Here is a 22855-nt window from a genome sequence, read left to right as displayed (position 1 = left end):
GTAGATTTTAATTCTTTCTATTCTTAATCATTCTTATTCTTTGTAACTCTGAACTCATTTTCTCTGCTTCATTTTTGTCTGTTCAGTTTGGTTTAAAAAAAAATACCCCCAGTGGATGCAGCGTCGTCCTCCTCACCTGCTGGTTGTTTTCTCTCTTGACTCGTGATGTACCATTTCTGCCTGACTGCTTGGCTTTCTTATATCAGCAAAGCACAGTTTCCTAGCCGTCTGGTAATAGTGAGCAGTGGTAAATATCGTAGATGGTTTGATGATGGTTAATGGAGCATGAAATAAATCAGTCTGATGCTAAATAGAGTTTATATAATACTAATTCCTTTTGTTTAAGTAACTTTTTCAGAGAATCATCTCAGACCTAAAATTAGACTTGTCTTAGATGTAGATGTTTGAGTAAACCCTTAGAGGAAACAAAGACATTCTTCTATTTTTCTGTCTTGGTTCAGGTGCTGATGGAGGTGCTGCTAGTGGAATTGTGTCCTGAGCTGAGGACTCACTTAGATCAACTGAAAGCTGGTCAAGTTTGAGACTATGCAGATAAGCCACCAGAGAAATGTCTGTGCTAATAGACATGAAACATTTTCCTCTTTTCCACAGAGGGCTTGACTGAGAACTATATTGATCTTCTAGTTGCCTCCCTCTAGTTTTATGTGAAGGAAGCAGAATTGGGGGGCAAACTTGATGCTGTATATAGGCAACAGAAAAAACCTCTTCTGTTAATTTTTATTTTAATATAAATCCTTTCAAGGTCAATGTATGATTGAAACATAAATGTTAATACATGATAAGAACCCTAGGAACTATTTTAAATATTTATGAAGTTGTTTTAAATGAAGAACTATGAACACTGTACAGTTGATTTCCTCCCTGAGGATTCTGAACATTCCTATACTCGTGTGTACTGAATACTGTGCAATGCTTTGTGTGAAGTTATTGTGAAAATTTTACTGTCTTTATTTTTACCAAAGATTTCCCATAGTTTGAAGCATTTGAAGCAATAAAATATAAAAATGAATCAGAGCACTGATGTTTAAGATGCTTATATCTCAAAGTTGAAACACTGAAGGCAGTTATTTCCAAGTGCCTTTTTTGTAGAAAACTCCATGCATGTGAGTACTTCCGTAAGGAAGCATAAAGTTTGCTGCCTTTCTCCAGACACGGAATGAATGAAAAATATAATTTGTAGTGTGAATGAGAAGAGCCAAATTGGTGCTTGAAATATTGTATGAGGGAGGTGGGGTATGAGCCGACCTTTGAAGGATGGGCAGGAAATGAGATGGGGAAACAGAGGAGGGAAGTTAAACTTCAGGCTGTTCCAGACTTGATTGTGTGAGCTAGTCTTGGGGACTAGGAGAGGCATTAGGTGAGATCCAGGGCACACGTGTTGCTGTGTTTTTAATAGTGTGACCAAGGACAATTTTTCTGGGTTTCACCATTTATTTTGCAGTGATGTGTTTAAAACACTTTTTCCTTTCTAACCTCCAGGAATATTGAGAGCAAACCAATTAAGTAGAAATTCAGTTTGAAATCCATGAAAGAAAAGTACTATGTATATATATTAAAGTGGTCTTGGCAATGTCAGATCACACCTGCCGAGTTCCTGATGTGAAACACCAGTTGTGAAAGATAAATGATTAAAAATTAGTAAGTCAAATTTTATCTTTGAGATTCTTTTAGCTACAGTTCTTTGTCCTTTTTTTCCAATCAAGATACTTGGACACTTTCAGAGAACTCAGAGTTGACTATTTATGTGGATAAGAATTATGTGTCCTTTATAGGGATGTGTGGCATTCAGAGAAGAGAAGCAGCATGAAGTCACCCAGCCCCCAGACTCACACTAGTTACTGGAAAGGGCCGTCTTAGGCATAAGCTGTAGCTGTTAATGACTCCTGAAGAGGAAGTCTCACTTTTTCATAAGGTACCAGCTATAAGGACTCTTGAAGTTTTGATTTTTTTAAAAAGTTAACCATCTTAGTTTCAACTCACTTGAGTTAAAGACTGACCTGATCACAGACCACGGTGTGCACCATGGATGCAGTGGTGTCGGTTTGCAGGGAAGGGCTCACCTGTGCCGGAAGCTCCAGCTTCGTGGTAACTACGGTAAAATGAATTTTTAAATTCTGTTCTGGATTCACTGAAGACATATAACTGTATTACCAACTGTGACATATGTCCACCTCCTACCTTTAGGATTTCTCAGAGCCATTTTAATGGAAGTTAAAAAAGTGGTCTTCACGATGGGGATGAAGAAAGATTAACAGTGCTGTTAAAGTCCCCATACACTGCCTTATTTCTGTTTTAGATTCTTAGCTTAAGGAACTGGATTGAGTGTGGAGAAGAAAACACTGGTTGGGAATTTGGATCTTCAAAAGACTGAAGGAATGTTCTGTGGATGGTGTTAAGAAAACAAGAGTGAAGCAAGTGGGCTTGTGTTGTAGAAGGATTTAAGTTAGAGTTTACAGAATCTTGTAACGGGCCAGAGACATGGAAATGTGTTACTGGAGGAAGACAGAGTCTGCAGAAGGTACTTTAAAAGGATTGGGTTTCAGGGGTGGTTTAAGTTTATACTCTTTAAGAGATTGAAGAGAGAAGTATATGGCCTAATTTTGTTGAAATTTCTTCTCTTTATATAAAGACAAAATGAAGTTCAAATAATATAGGTGAACCAGAACATACAAGAACAAGTCATTTTCTGTCCTACAATACTTCTTTAGTGACTGGCACCTACATATCAGTTGCGTTTTCTCAGCTAAGACAAGATCTTGTAAATCCACTTTGGACAGGAGGGTTGTGATTTATAAAATAAAGCCATATCAGTTTACAAAGAAGGTCTTGTTCAGGTTTCTTTAAAACATTTTTAGTATTTGATTCACAGACGTTCATTGCCATACCAGCTTCTGCAAATGGATCCTATATTTACTGTCAACTTCTGCCTTTATAGGTGTAATTGATAGAGAAAACCTCTTGCTAATGTAATTTAACAATTTAGTTACATTTCTTACATTGGTACATAATTCGAGATTTTTCCCACATTTTATCTTGCTTTGAAATACATTGAGGGTTTTTAAAATGTAGAAAAGGAGTTGAAGCACAAAGAAACATCTTGTTTCAATGATCAGGACTATAGCAGTTTTACTTATTAAGATCTGTTAAGATATGGAGGGGCAAGATTCTGAGTAATTTCTTAAACCCACTAATTTTGAAATTTATAAGAGAGTCTTATAAATAAATGGCTAATTTAAGAATACAAGCTGTCCCAAAAGACTTAGTGTGGTCTTACTTTTAATAACTTCAGAGGTATAAATGCTATATAGAAACTTTTTTAAAACATTTCAAAGTTTTAGATCTTTTTGACCTTTATTCAGTTTTGTGAATTCTAGATTTTAAAGTTTTAGATAACTAAAATTTTAAAGTATTGAAAATTCACAAAACTAAGGGTTAAAGAAGTTTAAAGAATTAAACTTTTAGACTTTTTTGGGTAAGTTTGTAGCATTTATACTGCACTGTCTTTAAGGACACTAAGAACAGAAAAAAATACTTGCTTTATGGAATAGTTTTCAAATATTTGACATGATCTCAGCCAGTCTCTTGGCCAAGAGCCAGATCTTTGAGTCCTTTTCCTGCAATTCGATCTCGTAGCTCGGTTTCAAGTTGCAGCATGATACAAATTAAAGAGTGAAGGTAACATGTCATCAGTACAATACCCAGGATAATGTAACTTGCGAAGCAGAAAACAAACATAGCTATTATAAAAATACACACATTCTAAGGTGTTAGAAATGCACTGTGGTCTAAATTCTCTGACGAATAAGTAAAGCATGAAGTTCATCTGCCAATGCAGGATTCAGATGACAAGCCTTAAAAATCAAAGAAAAAGTTATTTAGGTATATTTTGAATTGTTAGATTTTTTTGTTTTTAAAGAAAAATAGAGTACAGTGAGTTAGCGAATTTCTTAGTTATGATACATTTCTATTTTGACCTCTTAAGGGAAGTTCAAATTAACCTAAGCAAAATAGATCGTACTAAAAATAAGCATGCTATTCTCATTTGAGAGAAAATTTTCCGTGCCAAGAATAAAGGATTTACACATTGATAGTATTCTGTTATGAATGATTAAAATAAGTAAAATGGAAAGCACTAACATTTGGCTTCAAATGTATTATCTCATGTGAATAGCAGCATGTATAATGTTACGTGGTTATGTTATGTGGTTCTGTTATGCCTAAATTAGTGATAAGATATGTAATTTCATAGAATGTCAGGAATTTGAAAGAGACAGAGGTTAGTTACCTCATCTAAACCTCACTCCATGCAGAAATCGTCCCTTTAATGCCCAGGACAGTTGGTCCCCAGGTATTTGCTTGGTTTTGCTTCTAGTGGCAAAAAGTCACCCCTTACAGGTAAAACGTTTTTTATTTTCTAAACAGTGATTTTAGAATATTCTTTGTATTAAGCTACAGTTTCCCCTCCCTGTACTTCTCAAATCGCTGATGGGTCCTAGGAGGACACACATTGCTGGTTTCCTGGAAACCGAGAGGCAGGGTAGTTGGCAGTCACCCAGCCTGGCCGTGGCAGAGCTGAGACCAGGCCTGGGTCTCCTGGCTTTAGGCCCACGGTCTCTTCAGCTGTGGCCTCACCTTTCCCGTACACACAGCTCTGGACTGCAATTCTTCCTCCCCGAGAGTGCCTTTTTTTGTAGGACAGCCTTTCAGTCTGGTGAAGACCGCTATCAGGAGCCCCTCATCTCCCTTTCCTGAGTGAAATACTCAGTTCCCCTTATCATGCCTCATCTGGCATGATTCCAGACCCTTCAACTGGCTTCCCTATTTTGAAAGTATCTTCCGTAAAATCCAGTGGCTAAAATTGAGTAATGGGGCTCTTATCTCCCACAAGGAAAATAGGCCTAAGGCTGTAATCTATTTGTTACGCTGGTTTAGGATGAACATATACCACATTTAGGATATTTTTCATCCAGAGTCTTCTGCTTATGTTTGTTTGGAAAGGATATTAAGGATAGCATAGAATCCCAAAATGACTTGGTTTGGAAATCAGTATATACACAAAACGTTTAGATTTTTAAAAATTAAGACAATTACTGATACTAATAGAATGGTGTCATGGTAAATATCTCAAAGGTCAGTTGTATTTTTGTGCTGTGTTCCTATATTTGTGTTGATGTCGGTTTAATACTCTGGAAATTTTAATTTCTAACAAAATTTGGGGTTCCAAACTTACCTGTACATTGGAACCCCTGGTGAGCTTCAACAAATATGTTTGGGTCCCACTCCATGAGACAGTGATTTAATTGTTCTGAAATGCGGCCTGGGCTTTGGAATTTCAGAGACCCAACGTGATTTTAATATGCAGATAAGTTTGAGAACCACTGCTGTAATATGATCAGAGTTAGGCAAAGGACCTAGAAAATTGTTCCTTTCCTTGTTTTCCTTTTCCAGCCGATAATTTGTGCACTACACGAATTGCTGTGTAAGTTTCATGATGTAATTCTAATTTGGACTTCATGGATGTTATGAACCTAAGGTGTGCAATTTTTTGTTTTCTTTAAAAAGGAACTTGCAGTTACTATTCATAATGATTTCTTTTCACAATCCCTTTGCTCTTTTTAACAGTTCTTGATTTTAGATGTGAAATCCACTCAGGACCTAAATAAATTGATTATGTGGATTAAAACATAAAAAGGCTTATTTTAACTGATTACCTCAAACTCTTGAATATCTACCTAAGTGTGGTAGATGTCATACATCAAAAACTTTAATGAAATGTACTCTAAGGTCCTAGAATGAAGACAGAGATTCATACTTTTTCTGGGTGAAAGGCATGAACATTCTGTTCTGGCTTTAAGTTCTCAGTGCTGGGCCTTAGGCTGCAGGTAGAGTCAAATAATTTGCATCAAAAATAGAAATTGTACCATCTGAGCTTAATAATGTTAAGAATGACAGAATTGTCTGCAAACAGGCTCCACGTCTGACAGCTTCTCAGTAGACAGGTTATCTACACAATAAGCAGGGGGGGGAAAACACCACTAATTTATAAAGATGTTTAAGTCTCAACTAAAAGCCCAGGAATTCCTATTGGAGTCAATTTATATTTGTTCTCAGGCTTACTTTAGAATAATAGTGTTTAGCTGTCGCTTCATCCTTTGTGATACCCAAGCCAAGCTGCAGACACCGCGCGTGGTAGAAAGAGGCCATGGCCATGCCTCTGCTGATGAATTCCGGGAGGCAGTCTGTGACCTGCGCTATCATAGGGATGTCGTGAACCTCATCGTAGTCAGCAATCCTGTCACAACATCCAGTTGTGGAATTAAAAAGGGTATCAGTTAGAGTTTATATTCTTACAAACATGCCCAGAAACTGTCTTTGTGCCCCAGTGATTTCCCTATCATTCCTTCCAGTTTGAGAACTAAGTTGTTTGCTGTGTGGTTAAGGGTAAATACACTAGTCAGCTAACACCAGGAGAAGAGGAGCTACTTCAGTGGTTACTTTACAGCTCCCCTAGGATTGTCCTCGTCAGGCTTAACCTCTAGGAAACAAGAGTTTCTGTAAAGGTTTAAAATACGGATATCACTTTGCAGATTTAAACAATGGAGAGACAGCATTTTTTCTCTTTTCTTTGGGTCATTTATTTAAAGCTCAACCTTAAACTTGGACTTTAGTCACACAGGACCAGAAGACACCTTAGGAAACTTGCACATCTCCATTAAAAATGGGCAATAAAAAGTCCCTCTTTATAACTCAGATACAGATATGGAGAATTAGATGAAAATGAGATGTGTCAACTCCATATCAGCTGTAATATTTTGGGAAAAGGAACAGAGACAATAATGGAAAGTTCCAATAAAGAACTATTTGAAGTCTTAGTTCGAGCCAGATGGGCACTTGGAGATTTGGGACATTGGAGATCACACCTTTAAGTGGCCTGCCACTGGAGGCCAAGATGTTGAGGAGAGGGCAGAAGCCATTCCTTCGTCCCTCAGAGTAGCTGTGGGCCTTACACTGGGTTGGGGGATGGGGGAGCCTGTGGGCTCTGTCGGGAGGGCGCTGCAGGAGGGGAGTATCAGCATCTCATAGTCACTCTAGAGGACATCCACGTCTGTCTCTCTTGGTGTGCTGCATCTGTACATTGTGCATAAATACATGTAGGAAGGTACACAGCCTCAGAAAACAAATTTCCATATTTCATAAGGTGTTAGCTTTAAGAGTCTTAACCATTTTCATTTTACAGCCCTCAAACTAATAGCCTTTGTGTAGTTACAGAAACTATGGCGGAGGAAGGAGAAGTTTAACATAGATTGGCACATCAGAAATATTAAAATATTTTATATATACTAGTTTTTATGAAGAAAATACTTCTGTAAGATTACAAAACACAAGTCTAACTTCAGGGGCATCGATTAAGATCACTCAGCTGGTGTACAAAGATCACTTTGCTCTGTAGAGCAAAAGGCCCTGAAATGAAATCCCTCAGGCTGACAGCACAGATATTCTATCCAGCGTGGTAGCCACTAGCTACTGTGGCTATTCAAATTAAAATCCAATGAAAATCTGAAGTTCAGTCTTCAGTTGCACTGGCCGCATTTCAAGTGCTCCTAGCCGGCATGTCCAATACTGCAGCGAGGTCAGCGGCACAGAACTTCTAGTCAGAGTTTCTAGGTACTTTCATCCGACTTACCTTTTGGAAAACACGACACACTTGGTGAAGAATTTCACCTTATAGTAATACTCCACGAGACTCCCTTGAGCGTAGACGTTGCCCCTCTCTGCCGCCTCCCGCAGGCAGCACAGCGCGGCCTCGGTATCCTGACGGGTGCCTTGTCCGTACAAGTACATGAGCCCGAGTGCACCCTGGGACTCCAGGTTTCCATTGCCGCAAGCTTCTGAATGCCAATAAAATGCCTAAGGAAAACCACAGTCCCACCTTATTCACGAGGTGGAACTATGAGAATACTGGAAGAAAAATCTCTCTAAGACAGAACCATTCTTTCATCTCTAGGACATCGTTCCGGCCTCTTGAACGTACTTGGGGCGGCACCAGTTTCACATGCCTAAGGGGGGATGCTGAGGGGAGCCTGCTCCAGGCCTGCCCACGGTGTGGGTCTCCAGAGCTCCTAGGCTTCAGGATTCAGCTTTTCCAGAGGAATGGTCAAGCAGATGGGAGCAGGAGCTAAGTGTCTGACAGGCTTTGTGATGAGGTGCAGTGGGGAGAAGGGAGCGGCTGATGCCTGAGGGACAGCCGCTCCCTCAGATCCACTCGGCGCTCTAGCAGGACCAAGGGCACCAAGGACAGAACATCTTAAGAATGTTTGCTTAATACTCAGCTACAGTGAAGTTGAGTTAGTTTAAATTTCCAAGTAGCTGCTCAGTTATCAGACAAGGGTCTTAGTGGTTATGTACCTCTTCCAAGTTTGGCCTTAACGCCTCCTCATTTCCTTCTTCCTGTAAGAGACCTTGGAAAGGGTTCCCATTACTGATGATTAAAGAGACTATTTACTCTCCCTTGTCTTTTACTTTCTATGGTAGAATATTTGGATGTGTGCTTTTTTATACCACACAAAATGCTCACACCCGTATTGTCCTTTGGTAGAGGCAGGGAAGGCAGCCTTCATAGTAGAGGAAAGGGTGGAGTGAGCTTGGAGATCCTGAAATGTAAGCTTTCTTTACATTTTAAAGAAGTATTAAGATACTGAAAACCACATACTTAGTCCTCACCACCCTCCCTTCGTGAAAGAAATAGTGGAACAAATGTTAATCTCTACGTGACGCGAGGAGTGAAGCAAATAGATCGCTGTTACCTTCTCTAACTCTTTGGGCTCCTTTGTTGAATAATACAATCCTAGGATACTTTGAGCCTTCACACTAGCTTTTGGATTTCCATTGTCAGCAGCAAAAAGCCACAGTCTGAAAGAGAAGGGCGGGGCAAGTCATTCTTTGCTTCAGCATTTGATTAAAACAGAATCTTCTCAGTTCAGGTTACCTTTCGGCTTCCTCATCCGATCGTTTAACGCCTTTTCCTTCATAATAAGCTCTTCCAAGGTTGTAAGCTGCTGCAAATTTTAAGTGTCTTGCTTTGGGACATGGAGAATCAATAATTTTCTTCATATATTCCACTCCTTTTTCCTTCCATGAAGGAAGAGAACACAACAAAAAATCCTAGTTTAGTTTTACCCAAACTAAGTTCTTCCTCCCAATAGTGCTGTAGAGCGTTCCCCCTCTGACGTGTATAATGTCGTAAGTCAATGTCGTAAATCTGTGCCTAGCCAGCATGTTGTCCTGGGCTCCACAGGGCTAGAAGTCAGTCTGTCTCCTGAGTCAGCACTCCCAGGAGCTCTGGGAAGTCAAGCACTCCTTTCATTTTATAGCTTCCAGGATCAGATTATGTCTCAATATGGTTTCCCTTTTTCTCCTTCTCGCCTCGTAGCCCTTTTTCTGAATTGGCAGTTTCTAGAACTTAGCAAAGTACACGAATGGCCAGCCTTTTACATGAACAATGCTTACAGTACACATGTGAGCCCCTAAATACTGTCTTCTCTCTTCAACACACTTTCACTAGGTGTGCCCAGTGACCATTTACATCTCATACACTCATCTTGTGACATCTGCACAGTCACAAAGCACAGAAGACATTCTAAGCGCTAGCAACAAAAGGCTTGCCCCCTCCAAAAAACCCAGACACAAACTGTTTACCGACCCCAGTTCATCTTGCCCGATGCACAGCGAGCCAAGACGCGGACACCCTGAGGTTTGCAGCAAAGAGAGGCTTAGTCACAAGTCAATTAAGTAGGAGTTGGGAGAACAAATCTCAAACCTGCCTCCCCAAAGGCAAGGAGCTCAAGGTGTTCATGGGGTAACGAGCAGCAGGGCAGTATGAGGTGTGGGGAGGCGTGGGGAAAGGTGATTGGAAAAAGATGCAGGAAATCTTAGTTCTTTGCAGGTGTAACCAAGCTACAGGCCTCTGCACGTTCAAAAGGTCACCAACCAACGGACACTGGTGGATGCCCATTTGGAGGGTGGGCAGTCCTAACCAGCTCAGCTCGAACTAGAGGCAGCTGACTGCAAGTCTGTAGACAACCACTCAGGCAAATAGATTATTTAGCCTACATGAGGCCTCTAGGACATGCAAGTTTAAAAACCACCTTGATTAGTGAAGGCAGGTGAAGTGCATTTAACCCACAGTGTCAAAAGCTTCAAAAATCAATGCATTTAACCCGCAGTTTCAAAGCCTTCAACAATCACTCCAAAGAAGAAAATAACATTTCACAGTCAAGTACATTTTTATACACTGCATTCTAACTTTTACCCCCTCACTGCTCTCTTAACGCGCTCTTGCCGGCTAAACAACACAGTAATAGATGAGAAAATAAAGATGTTTTACTTGTAATTAAAGTCCCAGATCACATGGATTTCTTTCTGTGAATGTGTGAGGCAGGTGTCTACCATTTGTTAGTGAGAGAGAACTTGCGGTATAATGGTAGGAGACTGAAGTGTAAATCCCCCTACAGCTAGTAATGATTAAACATAAAGAACCACTTTTTAAAGACAATGGAAAGTTTACCGAAAGTGAACACAAGCTGGAAGAGGAATAACTCTTGAAAACTGCAATGGAAAAGGATCCTTGAAGTTCAGTGAACCCCGGACAGGATTTTAAACAAAGACCCCCCTCCCAGGCACACATCATAGGCAAACTGCTGAAAGCCATAGAAATCTTGCAAATAGCCAGAGGAAAATGACACATTTATATACAGGGAACAACAATACAACCAGAGACTGACCTCTCATGAGAGTGAATGAAGGCCCAAAGGGTTTAGAAAGGCATTTTTAAAGTGAGGAAAGAAAAAACTCAACCAGCAAAACAGTTCATCAGGAATGAAGGCAGACAAGACATTTTTCAGTAATCAAAATCGGAGATAACTCATTATCTGCACTCTGGATAAGAAATGCCCTTTAAAGGAAGTTCTTTAGGTTGAAAGGAAAAGGAACATGGTGTCAGATTAGGAAGGAATGAAGAGCCCCAGAAACAGTGATGTGTACAAATGTAAAAGGAGACACAGACACATGTATACATGCATATGTGTGTGTTTTTTCCTCTAAATTCTTCCCAAAAGATATATGACTAAAGCCAACATAACACTATTTTGTATTTCGGGATTTATAGCATGTAAATTTAATCCAGATGCCGTGACAAACGGCACTAAGAATGGGGGATGGTAAATGAAAGCATACTTCTGCGTGGTTCCTACATTAAACCTGAAGTAATTCAGTATTCACTCCGTGTAAATTGTGGTAAGTTAAAAATGCATATTGTAATCTCTAAGCAACTACCAAAACAAACAACTATATAGCTAGAAAATTAACAGAATGGTCATCAGACTCTCATTTGTGCAGCAAATATTTTTCACTGCTCTCCAAATTGCTTTGGGGATTTACTATTTCTTTGGTAAATTCAAATTGTTTATTGTTTTTGTTTTTGTGCATTTTTCTGTTAGATTGTTTGTTTAAAGGTTTTAAAAAGATACAGCTATGAGTATTATCCTACCTCTGTTACCATTTCCAAGGACCCATTTCTAAACTCCATGTTAAGTCATTCTATAACTTGTGCCATGACATAGCCATGATACTATTTAAATGTAAATTCCCTAAAAGCTGCTTTATTATTTGAAGATCACAAAAGATTCATGCAATTAGTATGTCAATTTACATTTCTGACTTTAATTACGTGGTGTATATCATAGGATATAATGGTTTGAGAGACTAAGTGGCAAATGCCTCAGAGTATGATTAGATGGATGTGTAGTTGTATTACGGTTACTGTTCTGGCCCAGGTTCCTATATGGAAAGCTTTCCAGTGCGTCGCTGCCTATCTATATACAGCACAGTGAATGGGTAAGAGTTCCAAGACTACTTCAGTCAATACACTTAAATGTGCGAAAACAAAACAAAACAAAAGCTTAGGAAGTTGGATCTCGGCTACTGGAGCAGGTTTCCCCAACACTGCTAGTATTGCTTCCTCTGTCTAAATGCCACTCCTTCCCTTACATGCTGGTCTTTGAAAATTCAGCACACGTCAGCTGTTTTATGAAAACTCCTCACGCTAAATGCTAAAAGAGTAGATAGTATCGAAATCTAAGTATAGAAATATATTATTAAAATATAAATAATTTTTTATTTATTTAAAAATATTTTTATTTTAAAATTTTATTTTATTTTATTTTTTGAGGGGGGAGGTCGTTAAGTTTACTTATTTATTTATTTTTAGAGGAGGTGCTGGGGATTGAACCCAGGACCTCATGCATGCTAATCACACGCTCTACCAATTGAGCTATACCCTCCCCCCAAAATATAAATAATTTTAAATGTATCAAATAATCCATAAACGATGAAATCTTAAACACTGTGAACAAAACAGTAACTTACAGCATCTGTGGTCGTCCCCAGGCCATCGTAATACATTACTCCTAGCTGGTAAGTAGCCTGATAGTCCTTCTCCTTGATCTCTTCAAACTGTTCTAACGCTTCTTCATACCAGCCCTATAAGCTCCCAGGAAACAGTGAATTATTTTCATTATTATCTCACAGTAACCCCAAATACTTAATTCCCACCTAAATCTAGCTGGCAACACCGAATAAAACAACAAAAGACAGCAACAAATTTAAGTCATTGACAACAATCAATAAACTATAAAACAGATTAAATAAACCTAAATATGGCAACTGAGAGAAGTGACCAAGAGGAATCTGGGTGAGACTCTATGGCTTTCAGTCTTATTCTTGGCTACTGCCAAGCCTCTGTCTAAGTGGTAGCCTAGCCCTCTGCTCATTCCAGCCTGCTGCATCACCCACCACTCCCAGGATCCGTGAAGCTTCAGAGCTGGTGCCAAAGTCTCATAGAAAATACAAAAAGGATATCCACTATTATATGGCTCCTATCTTCCAATTTTGCCATTTTCCAGCTAGGGAGAAGACATGGAAAAACAAAAGTGTGATTCTCCAAAACTATCTTTCTCCCATACTTCCTTTACAAAACCTACATGTTACGTGTCATTCATTTAAGGCTCCTCAGAGTTATAGGATAGAATAACAAATATGCTAAGGTGTAAGGAACCAACAAGGGGCTTTATAGCTTAATCTGTCATGGAAAATGCCTTGCTAAAGAATAAGTCATTTGCAATGGGGGAAAGAGAGTCTCTTAGTGAGTTGGAAGGTCATTACTAGGGAGGAGCGGACCAGGGAAAAACAACTTTTGGAAACACAATTGAATTTCTCTTTTCATAAACTGTAATTAATCAACAAATTGATACAATTAGTAAAAACTGCATCAAAATACTAACAAATATTTATCTTAACCCATAACGATGAGTAAATGACTGAGTTGTAAAGATTCATTCTCCTTTCTGGCAAATGTTTGGCCTAGACACAAGGGGACTGGAAAAGTTAGAATACTCTATACAAAGGAAGAGAAAGGAAGTCCTGTGAATTTTCTTGATTTTAAATACCGTATACATGCTGGAAAATATATACACCTTCAACTCAGTCTTCTCCTTTGAGATCTAGACTCTCACATGTAGTTTTTACTTTGAAACCTGTCTACTTGGATGACCAAAGGGGACTCTCAAACATAAAATTTCCCAAGACTGAACTCTTTATGGTCTCCTCAAAACTTGCTCCTCCCAATTCTCTATTTTTCAGTCCCTGATGCCATTACTTGAGTCTCCAAAATAAATCCAGGACCCAGCTCCACTGCTACCACTCTGGTCAAGACCACCAAACTCTCCTGCCCAAACTAGTATAATGTCCCCCTGAACTGGTCTTGGGTCCATGATTCCCTTCCAATCCACTCATCACAGACTCAAAACACTTCAACGACTTCTCACTACATTTTAAACAAGGCTCATCTAGAGCCATTCTCTGCCTTGCTTCCTACTGTACTGGTCTCCTAATTCCCAGAGCTCACCACTCTCTCTCGTCTCAGAAATGTTGCAACTGTTCTCTCTTCTACCTGGAATTCACTTCCCCATGGCTATTTGCATTGCCTGTTTCCTTTCCTTCAAGTCCTTCCCCCTACCCCTAAGTGATTCTCTATCAGAGCACCCATTTAATTGCTTTCCTACTACTTTAGCTTATTTGTAATTATATAGTAATTATTTTCTTCCTCCACTAGACTGTAACCTCTGTGAAATGGGGACCATTCTAATTCCCTCATCACTATATAATTAGTGCCTAGCATAATAATAGCAAATACTTACAAAGCACTTATTAGGTGCCAGGCCCTGTTAGTATTTTCACAATTAATACATCCTCACAATAGCTCTATGAAACACATACTATTATAGTGCTTTTACAGGTAAGGAAACTGAGGCACCAAGAGATTAACTGTGTGCCCAAGGATACACAGTTAACAAGCAATAGAGCCATATTTGAAACTATGCCCAAAGCTGAAAGATCATTGCTTAACCAGAATGTTATGTGATTCTCTTAGTGACAGGTGCATGATGAGTCTTCAACAAATATTTGTTGCCAGAATGAATGAAGGCGCTATCAAAAGATTAGTAAGTGAGATACAGGTGAACAGCTGCCCAGACATTCAATGGATAGTGAAGGACTGGGGACAGCTGGTCCTTTTTCACATCTTCCCTTGGGTTCAATGGAAAGTTGAAGCTGTATTACTGAGATTGGAGTGATACTTTGCACAGGTCCTCCTAGACCTGCTCTGAAGACTGATCATAATGTGGACAAAGAGAGTGATTCCCTCCTTTCTCCAAAGAGAAACATCTAAAGCTACCTTAAGTACTAGATAAGAATCAGGATTTTCAATTGTTATTAATATGAAAATATTTTATGAATGATACTGAAAATTTGGGGCAAAAATATAAAAATTAGATTTTTAATTTATCATGTGAAAATAGATTTTATACCAAAATGACTCCTCTAAGTGACATTCATTAGAAGGATTTTTATGGAGAAAGATCAGGTATCTCCTTAAGCTGGGACCAATGTGTCATACTTAAAGCCACAACCACAATCTGTGCAATTTGACAGAATTTCCCTGGTTTAACAATGTAAGGAACTCTGCAGGTACTTTTGCTATGAGGCTCTAACGGCAGCTTTATATGAAATGAAAACAAATCAACACAAACAATACCTCTTCAAAATACAGTTGACCTTGTAGGAAATATGCCAGAGCATCCCCTCTTCTTATTCTTTCCTTCAAGAGCTGCAATGCCTTTTCCACCAAATCAGCATGGCTGTAATGATCTGATTTTAAAAAGGTAAAGAAATCCATCTTTATCCATACAACATGAATTTTCTCTCTTGAAGTGATAAATTATATAGAATTCATCTGATGCTATTTATACTCATTTTTTCCTAGTTCTCATTCCTAAAACAGACCTCCTTAGTTCAAGGAAAAAGCACCACCTTAAACAAAAAGTACTATCATAGCACCTGACACTGTGCCTTCTATAACCAGGGGTGTATGTTGGTTGGTTGTCAAACTAACCCTCTTTACTAATAGGCAGGCGCTCTAGCAGTGCAGTCTACGTGCAGTTCTTTAGGCAAAGCTGTCCTGTGGGTGAGTGAAATTCTTACTTTGAGCCTTAACGGGCCTACTCTAAGTAAATGAGCTAACCATCCCCAATTTAATTTTTTAGGTCTACAGAAAAAAATGGTAACTTTAAATGGCATTGTTCTCTTTAATAGGAAGTGGCATCCGGCTTCTCTTTTCCAGAAGGGAATCCTAAAGTCCTGAGAGTAAAATCAAGGTCAGGATCTAATTATGAAACTTCTTTACTGATGATCTGCTACCAGTTAAGTTCAGTAGCAATTTCACAGATTCTTACAGAAAAGCTAAAAAGGACAGTAAAGTTAACCACTTCCTTGACAGCAATGGACTCATATTTCTTGCCGCTTTTGTTCTGGCATACATGATTAACTTTTAGTGGAAATATTATCAAGATTTGTACCAGTCTTTTCCTTTCTCCACTGGAAGAGTTTTGGGTTCTTAGCAGCATAGTGGGATTGAGAGGCATAAAAGGGGTTCTTGGGCAACTTTTCACTGGTCAACTTCATCCTGTTTCCACAATAGGTATTCTGTAAACAAGAATAAAAAAATAAGATGGTAGACTGAGCTTCCTCCAGAAAACTGCAAAAGAGACTCCACTCCCACTTGGCAGTCATTATGAAAAGCATCCTTTCCTCATTACCTATGGACAGGGCGCCAACACTGAACATTGTTTCTTAGGAAACCAGGACCCTCCACAGCTATGAGAGGCACAGCCCTCCCTCAGGTCTGTTTCCACAGCACGGAGTTCACGATAAGAGCTGTTCACAAGTCCTCTCTGGCTCTGAGATCACACACTCCGCTGAGTCATGTCGCCCACCGCAGCTGCTGCCAGGAGGAGGAACTGGTGACACTGCCCATAGACACAGTTCTTGTGCACTGGTCCCCTCCTGTTGCCTTGTAACTAAAGCTCATCAGACCAGTCCATCTCAAATGAAAGCATTTGTCCACTTTACCTGGGAATACACTTTATTTCAGCTGTGCTGTTCAGTTTTATCTTCTCGTCTGTAGTGGATTGCCATGTTACAAGGTGGATCACAGCTGAATGGAGAATCAGAGCCTTCAGATAAAATGTAGAGGCCCCCTCATTTGGGATGAAGGAGTTCAGGGTGGCCTAGGCTGAGGGGAGTGAGACAGCCAACGCCGTGGTTGCTATGCTTTTCTGTTTACTCTTTGGAATTCTACTGTTACAGCAGGCGTTCACCAATCAGGAACAAGCTTCCAGCAGAGGTTCCTGATGGGGGGTGAAGAGAAGAACTCAGCAGACCGTTAGTATGATTGGAAAGCAGCATTTGTACAATTTTATGATACTATTTTAGACAATAAATTGCTTCTTAATGAGAATGAAGTGCAGAAAAAGGAGATGATTCAGTACACTAAAGAAAAAAATCACTGAAATATCAGCGATTTTGGAAGAGTCAGTTACTCTTTTTAAGAGTCTATTTCCTCATCTGTAGTTTGGACTATAAGTAGTCTGAACTAGAGGATTTCCAAATGTCTGTTCCTAGATACGTAAAATTATTTGAGTATGTGATTCCAAAAATCTATGGCTGTACTAGTAAACTATAAATGTTTCCAGTGAAATTTAGGGTGAAGCAATATTAGGTAAAGTATTTAGAAGAAAAGACAATCCAATCGGGATGAGGTAGCTAGCACCATCAGTTTACTCAGAAACTGGTTATAGAAGTTTTTAATTTCACTGAAGATATTACCCCCTTGTGCTACTGCATCCAAAAAGGCTAAGAAAAAAGTTGGCACATTCAGGAAGGTCATCAGAAATGAAACAAATCAGAAAACAAGACCTTATCTCATTTAAACTCATGTTGCCCTCTGTGGTTACAATACTGCACATGGTTTTTATTTGCTGTATCTTAAAAGAAGATTTGGAGAGGATCTAGAAAATATAAGCAAAGATTTATTGAGCTCTTACTATATGCCAGGACTTGTTCTTTGTTCTAAGTGCTTTACAGGTACTAACGCCTATAAAAACTTTCAAAAATTGAGGCTATTATGAGGCCCACTAAACATATGAGGAAACTGAGGCACCAGTGAAGAAATTAAGTAACTTGCCTCAGGTCACAGGGCTGGAAAGTGACACAGCACTGGGATGACACAGCACCTGTGTACTTCATCATTATTCCATACTCTTCTCCAAAAACCAGAACTAACACGATTGTTTAAAGTGGCAGGACTCCTGTAAGAGGGTAAGTCAAAATTTAGTACTTTTTAATTTCAGAAAATGACAACTGAGAAGATTTAAAAAAGCAAGAGTATGTGTTTATTTCTGCCAAATCTTGTGTTTAGATATAAAATTATCATTTGAAACTTGACAATTGTTTGCATAGCATGCAGTAAACTTAGAACATGCTAGAATGGACATTGTAGACATTAATCAAAGACGTAAAATCTGAAAGAAATATATGATTTTAAAAGGAAGGGCAGGTGTAGTGGACGCTGGTGATGACCTTCCCGGTCTTTATTAGCTGGTGCCCCATCTCCAGCTGCTGTGAATGTTAATTGCATAAGGTTGTGCTACCACCACCAATTTCTAATTCCAGAGCATTTTCATCACTCCAAGAGAAACCCTGTAGACATTAGCATCACTCCCCAGTCTCTCCCTCCCTTCGGCTCTGGCAATCACTCATCTACTTTCTGTCTTTACAGATTTGTCTATTCTGCATATCCATATAAATGGAATCGTACAGTATGTGGCCTTTTGTGTCTGGCTTCTTTCATGCGATGTTTACCAGGCCTGTGTACAAAGTACAAAGGCCTGTGTTCACTGTTCCTTTCATTGCCATTGTCCAACGGGAGTTTAAAAATGTAATCTTCATATATTAACTGGAAGCATAATCTATGCATATATGAAACTTAGAAAGATTATTCTAATTATTACTGAGATATCAGAAAATAATACTGAATCAGGCAATAGCTTTCTATTTTTTCTTTATTCCCCCCCTCCTTTTCCAGCTAGTTCCATTTGTTTATTTAAAACAAAAGTGCTTTTTTCCCCCCATGCCCTTCCTTTTGGGTGTGGTAAATTTACATTATGACCTGAAATGAGAAAAAAAAAAGTAGGAGAAGAGACAGGATGTCTTTTACTACCAGATAAAAGAGGTGGTAAACACTGGATGGGAGATCCTAGTAGCTTTTTAATTTTATTTTTCTCTAATATATAAGCAAATAAAACATTATAAGAAAAACAAATTTGTTCAAATTCTTAATGCCAATTATGTGGGACTCAAATGCCCCCACTGCGCTGTTCCCACTGTGTGGAAACATTTTTTGGCCAGTTAGGACTACTTGGTCCTTTCCTGAGGGGATTCACTCAACATCCAAAGATAAATGAACAGCAATATCATTTAGTGACTGTCTGTTTATTTTCTGAGTTTATGGAAGCTTATTTGTACAGAAGCGCCGATGCTGTTACAGTGACACTCCTTAATGATTTACTTCCAGGGGTCAGGTAGTAAAATACATAAGTAAATTCTCCAATGTGTAATAACTGCTCATTATCTGCAAAGTGTGGTGACAGTTGAGCAATCATAAGGGGAAGTGACAGAAGTCTGTAACAACACAAATTTAAATTGACCTGCTGTCCTAATGACTATGAGAGCCTCACTGAACAGGAAAGCTGGGTTAATCTTTCATAGAAGAATCATGAGCAGCCCCACAAGTTTGCTTGTCTCCACCCCATGTTCTTAGACAACCTATAGGTTACAGATAGTATCATCTCACACCTATTTCTCAATTCCTTTGGGCAAGAGATCAGATTTCATGAACTTCCAAACATCACTATTAATCTAGGTAATTTCTATGCTTAATGGCACTTATACAAGGAACTCTCAAAGTATTTTTGTGATAGGGAAGAACAAATCTGACTCTACATTAGATCTGTTTCTTTTACCTTAAACTTTGTATTCTATTGCTTGTTAATCACTAAAGGGATGTTGTCTATAAGCTTAGATTATACATAATGGCCCACCTCTGGGAACTCTGCTTCCCAGGTAATAAGTATTAAGCTAAAATTTGTTTAGCTCACAGGAAACATCCTGACCAGGCCCGCCTGTGAATGATGGCAGGAAGGAAGAAATTAACACATCCCCTCTCCAGGTAGACTGGAACCAGGAAATGTTTGATTTTTACCCCTTCCCCTTTTAGTATAAAGCCAGCCTGAATTCTAACTCAGGTAAGATGGTTCTTTGGGACACTAGTCTACTATCTTCTCGGTCTGCTGGCTTTCCAAATAAAGTTGTTTCCTTTGCCCCAACAACTTGTCTCTCAATTTATTGGCCTGTTGTGTGGCAAGCAGTACATGCTTGGACTAGGTAACATTGTGGTAACTTAGTTCTTAAAAAACATTAAGCATGTAAGAAATTTATGTTATCAGTTGGACCTGCATAAAATAATTGGATAATAAAAATAATTTATTAGATAATTTGGGAAAATGTGTCAAAAGTTTGAAATTCAGTTGTTTTATTTTAAAAATACATACAATTTAAAGTAGCTGGAAATCGCAGAATATTAGATAAATGCTTTGAGTAAAACTTATCTTGATGTCATATATTACTGTTACTCACTGTTTAAAATTATTTGATTAGTAAAACCAGCATTTTATCTATATTTTTTCCTCCTCTTAGGAACAAAGATTAATTTGAATAGGATGCTAACAAATTTTGACAAATTTAAGTTACTGTAAGAAAATGAGTTTCAACTTTTTACACTAAATAAATTATATATCAAATGTATCAGTTAGCTATGGTCTACAGAAAAAATATAATGCTTGCTTTTTCTGAAGGTATTCTATATATTCCTCCTGGAAACACATCTACCAGCAAATTAAACGTAAGTAGAATTAGCACTGGTTAGAAGAGTGCCTGCTGACTTTGCATCTTAGACCATCTCCTACCTTAGAAAAGCGATCCCACCTGCTATGTGTTCAGTAAAAACTCATCACTTGCCAGTAAGATATTGCCCACCAAATGTATTTATTCTGTATATTTTTGTATTCCACCAGCTTTGTTCAGTTTTTAGAAAGCTTTTAGGCCCATTTCTAAGAGAGAACCAGATACTTTGTTGAGCCATAAAGAATTTTTTTGAAACATTATGAGCAGTAGACAAGTATGCAGTGAATAAAGGGACAAAAGCTTTAACGACTCACAAAATTCCCTTTCCTCGTGAAACTTACATATGTAACGAGTTAACAATAGTTACCAGATTTAATGCATGCTGAACAGAATCTTGTTTTCGAGAAAAATGATGTAATGTAGAGGCGCATGCATCACACAAATGTCTGATTGCATATGTTAACTGCAGTACATATGTTTAGAATTCTAAGAACTCTGATACTTCATATTAGTTAGGAATTCCTGAGAATGAACATCTGTGCAAACTTGAAGCTTAATTATATGCTTTGAAAACTAGTACTTATCTAATTGAAAAACACGAGAAAAGGAAACTTGGTAATATGGACATGTGTTCTCACATATTGCTGATGTTCCTTAAATGTCATAAGAAGATACTGTGAATAGATTAAATATAAAAAATACAGAACACAAGCACAATTCTATGTATGTGTTTGAATGTAAATACATATACATGTTTATGTTCAAGTATGCATTAAAAAATGTTTAAAACTACCCCTTTGCAAACAAAAGAAGAGCAAATAGCATTCTGCTCACCATCCAAGTCTTCAAAGGTTAACCTGCTGTGGTCGCTGACCAACAGTGCATTCGGTGCTTCAGACGAAGAGATGAAGGTGACAACTGGATGAAGCACTCTGTGCCTCAGACAGAGGAAACTGAAGAGGCTAACGGCATGCTCTGTGCTTTGTACAAACTGGCCTTTAGACAGATGTATTTTGAAGAATTTGAATGAATCCGGCTTCTTGCATCTTTCCATACATAGAAGAGCACCACAGTCATTAACTTCAGTTACTTTTTCTTTGTGACTAGCGGTGATCTTTTACCTTTCACCTGTATGCCGACTGCATGTACTCCCTAACAACAAAAGAATCACATGTAAACTAGTCTCCTCCACGACCTCTTTGGAGCAGTTTCTTCAGAGCTATCTGAAGGCTGCCTCCGGGGCTATAGTCCTCAGTTAACACCCTGAATAAAACAACTCACAACTCTCCTGTTGTGCATTTTTCTTTCAGTCAACGCCTTGGATTAGTGTGTAAGTCTAGTAATATAAATTATTGCAAAATTATTTTATGGCTCCTATTGTCAAGTAAACAATAAATTGTAACAAAAACAGAACTAAAGGCCACCTGAGCTTGTCCTGTAAAAGCATAGCAACAAACTATTTTTCAGTCCTGCTCTCAAAGGTTATCAATAGATAGAAGGGACTCATTGAAGATGTTAGAGAAAATAAATCTATGGCTGGATCTTCAGCTTTTCACTAGATCAACCTGAAAAAAAGCCCTTTAAAAAAAAAAAAAACAAAAACGAGTCCAGAGATGAGATGTGTGGTCAGCGGCTACGGTACGATGTCAGGAAATCTGTTTCTAAAGTTTTACAAGAAGGAAAGTCTCAAGCTAGAGTGTAAAGAGCTCTTTCCTCCCCAACCCTGCTTTGCCCCCAGAGCAGCTCATAGGTATAGTGAGTCCTGCCCCGGGGATAAGTCCCATGGGTCATAAACGCCGGTGGCCTGGTCCCTACGTTTATCCACGAACTCCCCCGTGACGAGCGGGAGGCAAACACGTTTTCTCCTCCTTCGCCCGTCTCAGCAAGCTCAGGGTTAACAGGTGGCCACGCCACATTTCCCCAGGCAACAAGTCAGCAGCGCGCAGAACCTAGCTGCTGGAGGGGACACCTTACAATGGTTGGCTCATTTTACATAATTCCCTGTACGGCTGTAGTATTTTAAACCCGAAAGGGTCTGGTTTGATAAAATTGCTTAATTTGGGGGAGTAGGTGGGGCAGACCCTGTGGGAAAACCTATCCCCTTAGCTCACCTTGGCTGCTCCTCCACCCCCACCTCGCACCCCCAGCTCCCTTTTCTCCCTAAATGCCCAGGGCCTGGCGACAGAGGCAAGCCTGGGGCGACGTGAGGCAGAAGGAACTTTTCATTCCTCAAGGCCCGGAGGCTGGGTTAACCACGCGTAGCAGCTTCCTAAGGTGGTGTTGCCACCGAGCTCCTCGTAGCTCCCTGGCTTCCTGGTTACGTGCGTGCCAGCAGAAACCAAAACCTCCGCCAGTGACTCCTGCTTCCCCAAAGGGACTAAAGGGCTGAGCACCAGAGAGTGAGACGTGCCGAACTCGGCGC

At 39.2% G+C, this 22855-nt stretch overlaps 2 protein-coding genes across 5 annotated transcripts in view; one reads left to right on the top strand and one right to left on the bottom strand.

Moving 5' to 3' along the window:
• The window catches only part of SNX25 (sorting nexin 25), an 89644-nt gene extending 88609 nt beyond the window's left edge, over positions 1-1035 (top strand). For all 4 annotated transcript variants that reach the window (XM_064477559.1, XM_031440305.2, XM_031440304.2 and 1 more), the window contains one exon: positions 462-1035. In XM_064477559.1, coding sequence (XP_064333629.1) covers positions 462-542 — 81 coding nt within the window. In that variant the 3' untranslated portion in view covers positions 543-1035. The remainder of the gene's footprint in view (positions 1-461) is intronic.
• Positions 1036-3497: 2462 nt separating this feature from the next.
• Positions 3498-22432, bottom strand: LRP2BP (LRP2 binding protein). Its single transcript, XM_064477557.1, has 10 exons — positions 21268-22432; positions 16543-16820; positions 15990-16116; positions 15170-15282; positions 12445-12558; positions 9008-9150; positions 8826-8931; positions 7706-7929; positions 6139-6313; positions 3498-3872 (listed from the first exon to the last, which is right to left on the bottom strand). The coding sequence occupies exons 3-10, from the start codon at positions 16093-16095 to the stop codon at positions 3807-3809; spliced, it is 1047 nt and encodes a 348-aa protein (XP_064333627.1). The 5' UTR covers positions 16096-16116; positions 16543-16820; positions 21268-22432; the 3' UTR covers positions 3498-3806.
• Between the last annotated feature and the right edge of the window lie 423 nt (positions 22433-22855).

Source organism: Camelus dromedarius, chromosome 22, assembly GCF_036321535.1.
Source record: "Camelus dromedarius isolate mCamDro1 chromosome 22, mCamDro1.pat, whole genome shotgun sequence".
Taxonomy (NCBI): Eukaryota; Metazoa; Chordata; class Mammalia; order Artiodactyla; family Camelidae; genus Camelus; species Camelus dromedarius.
This window is presented reverse-complemented; position numbering and strand designations above follow the sequence as displayed.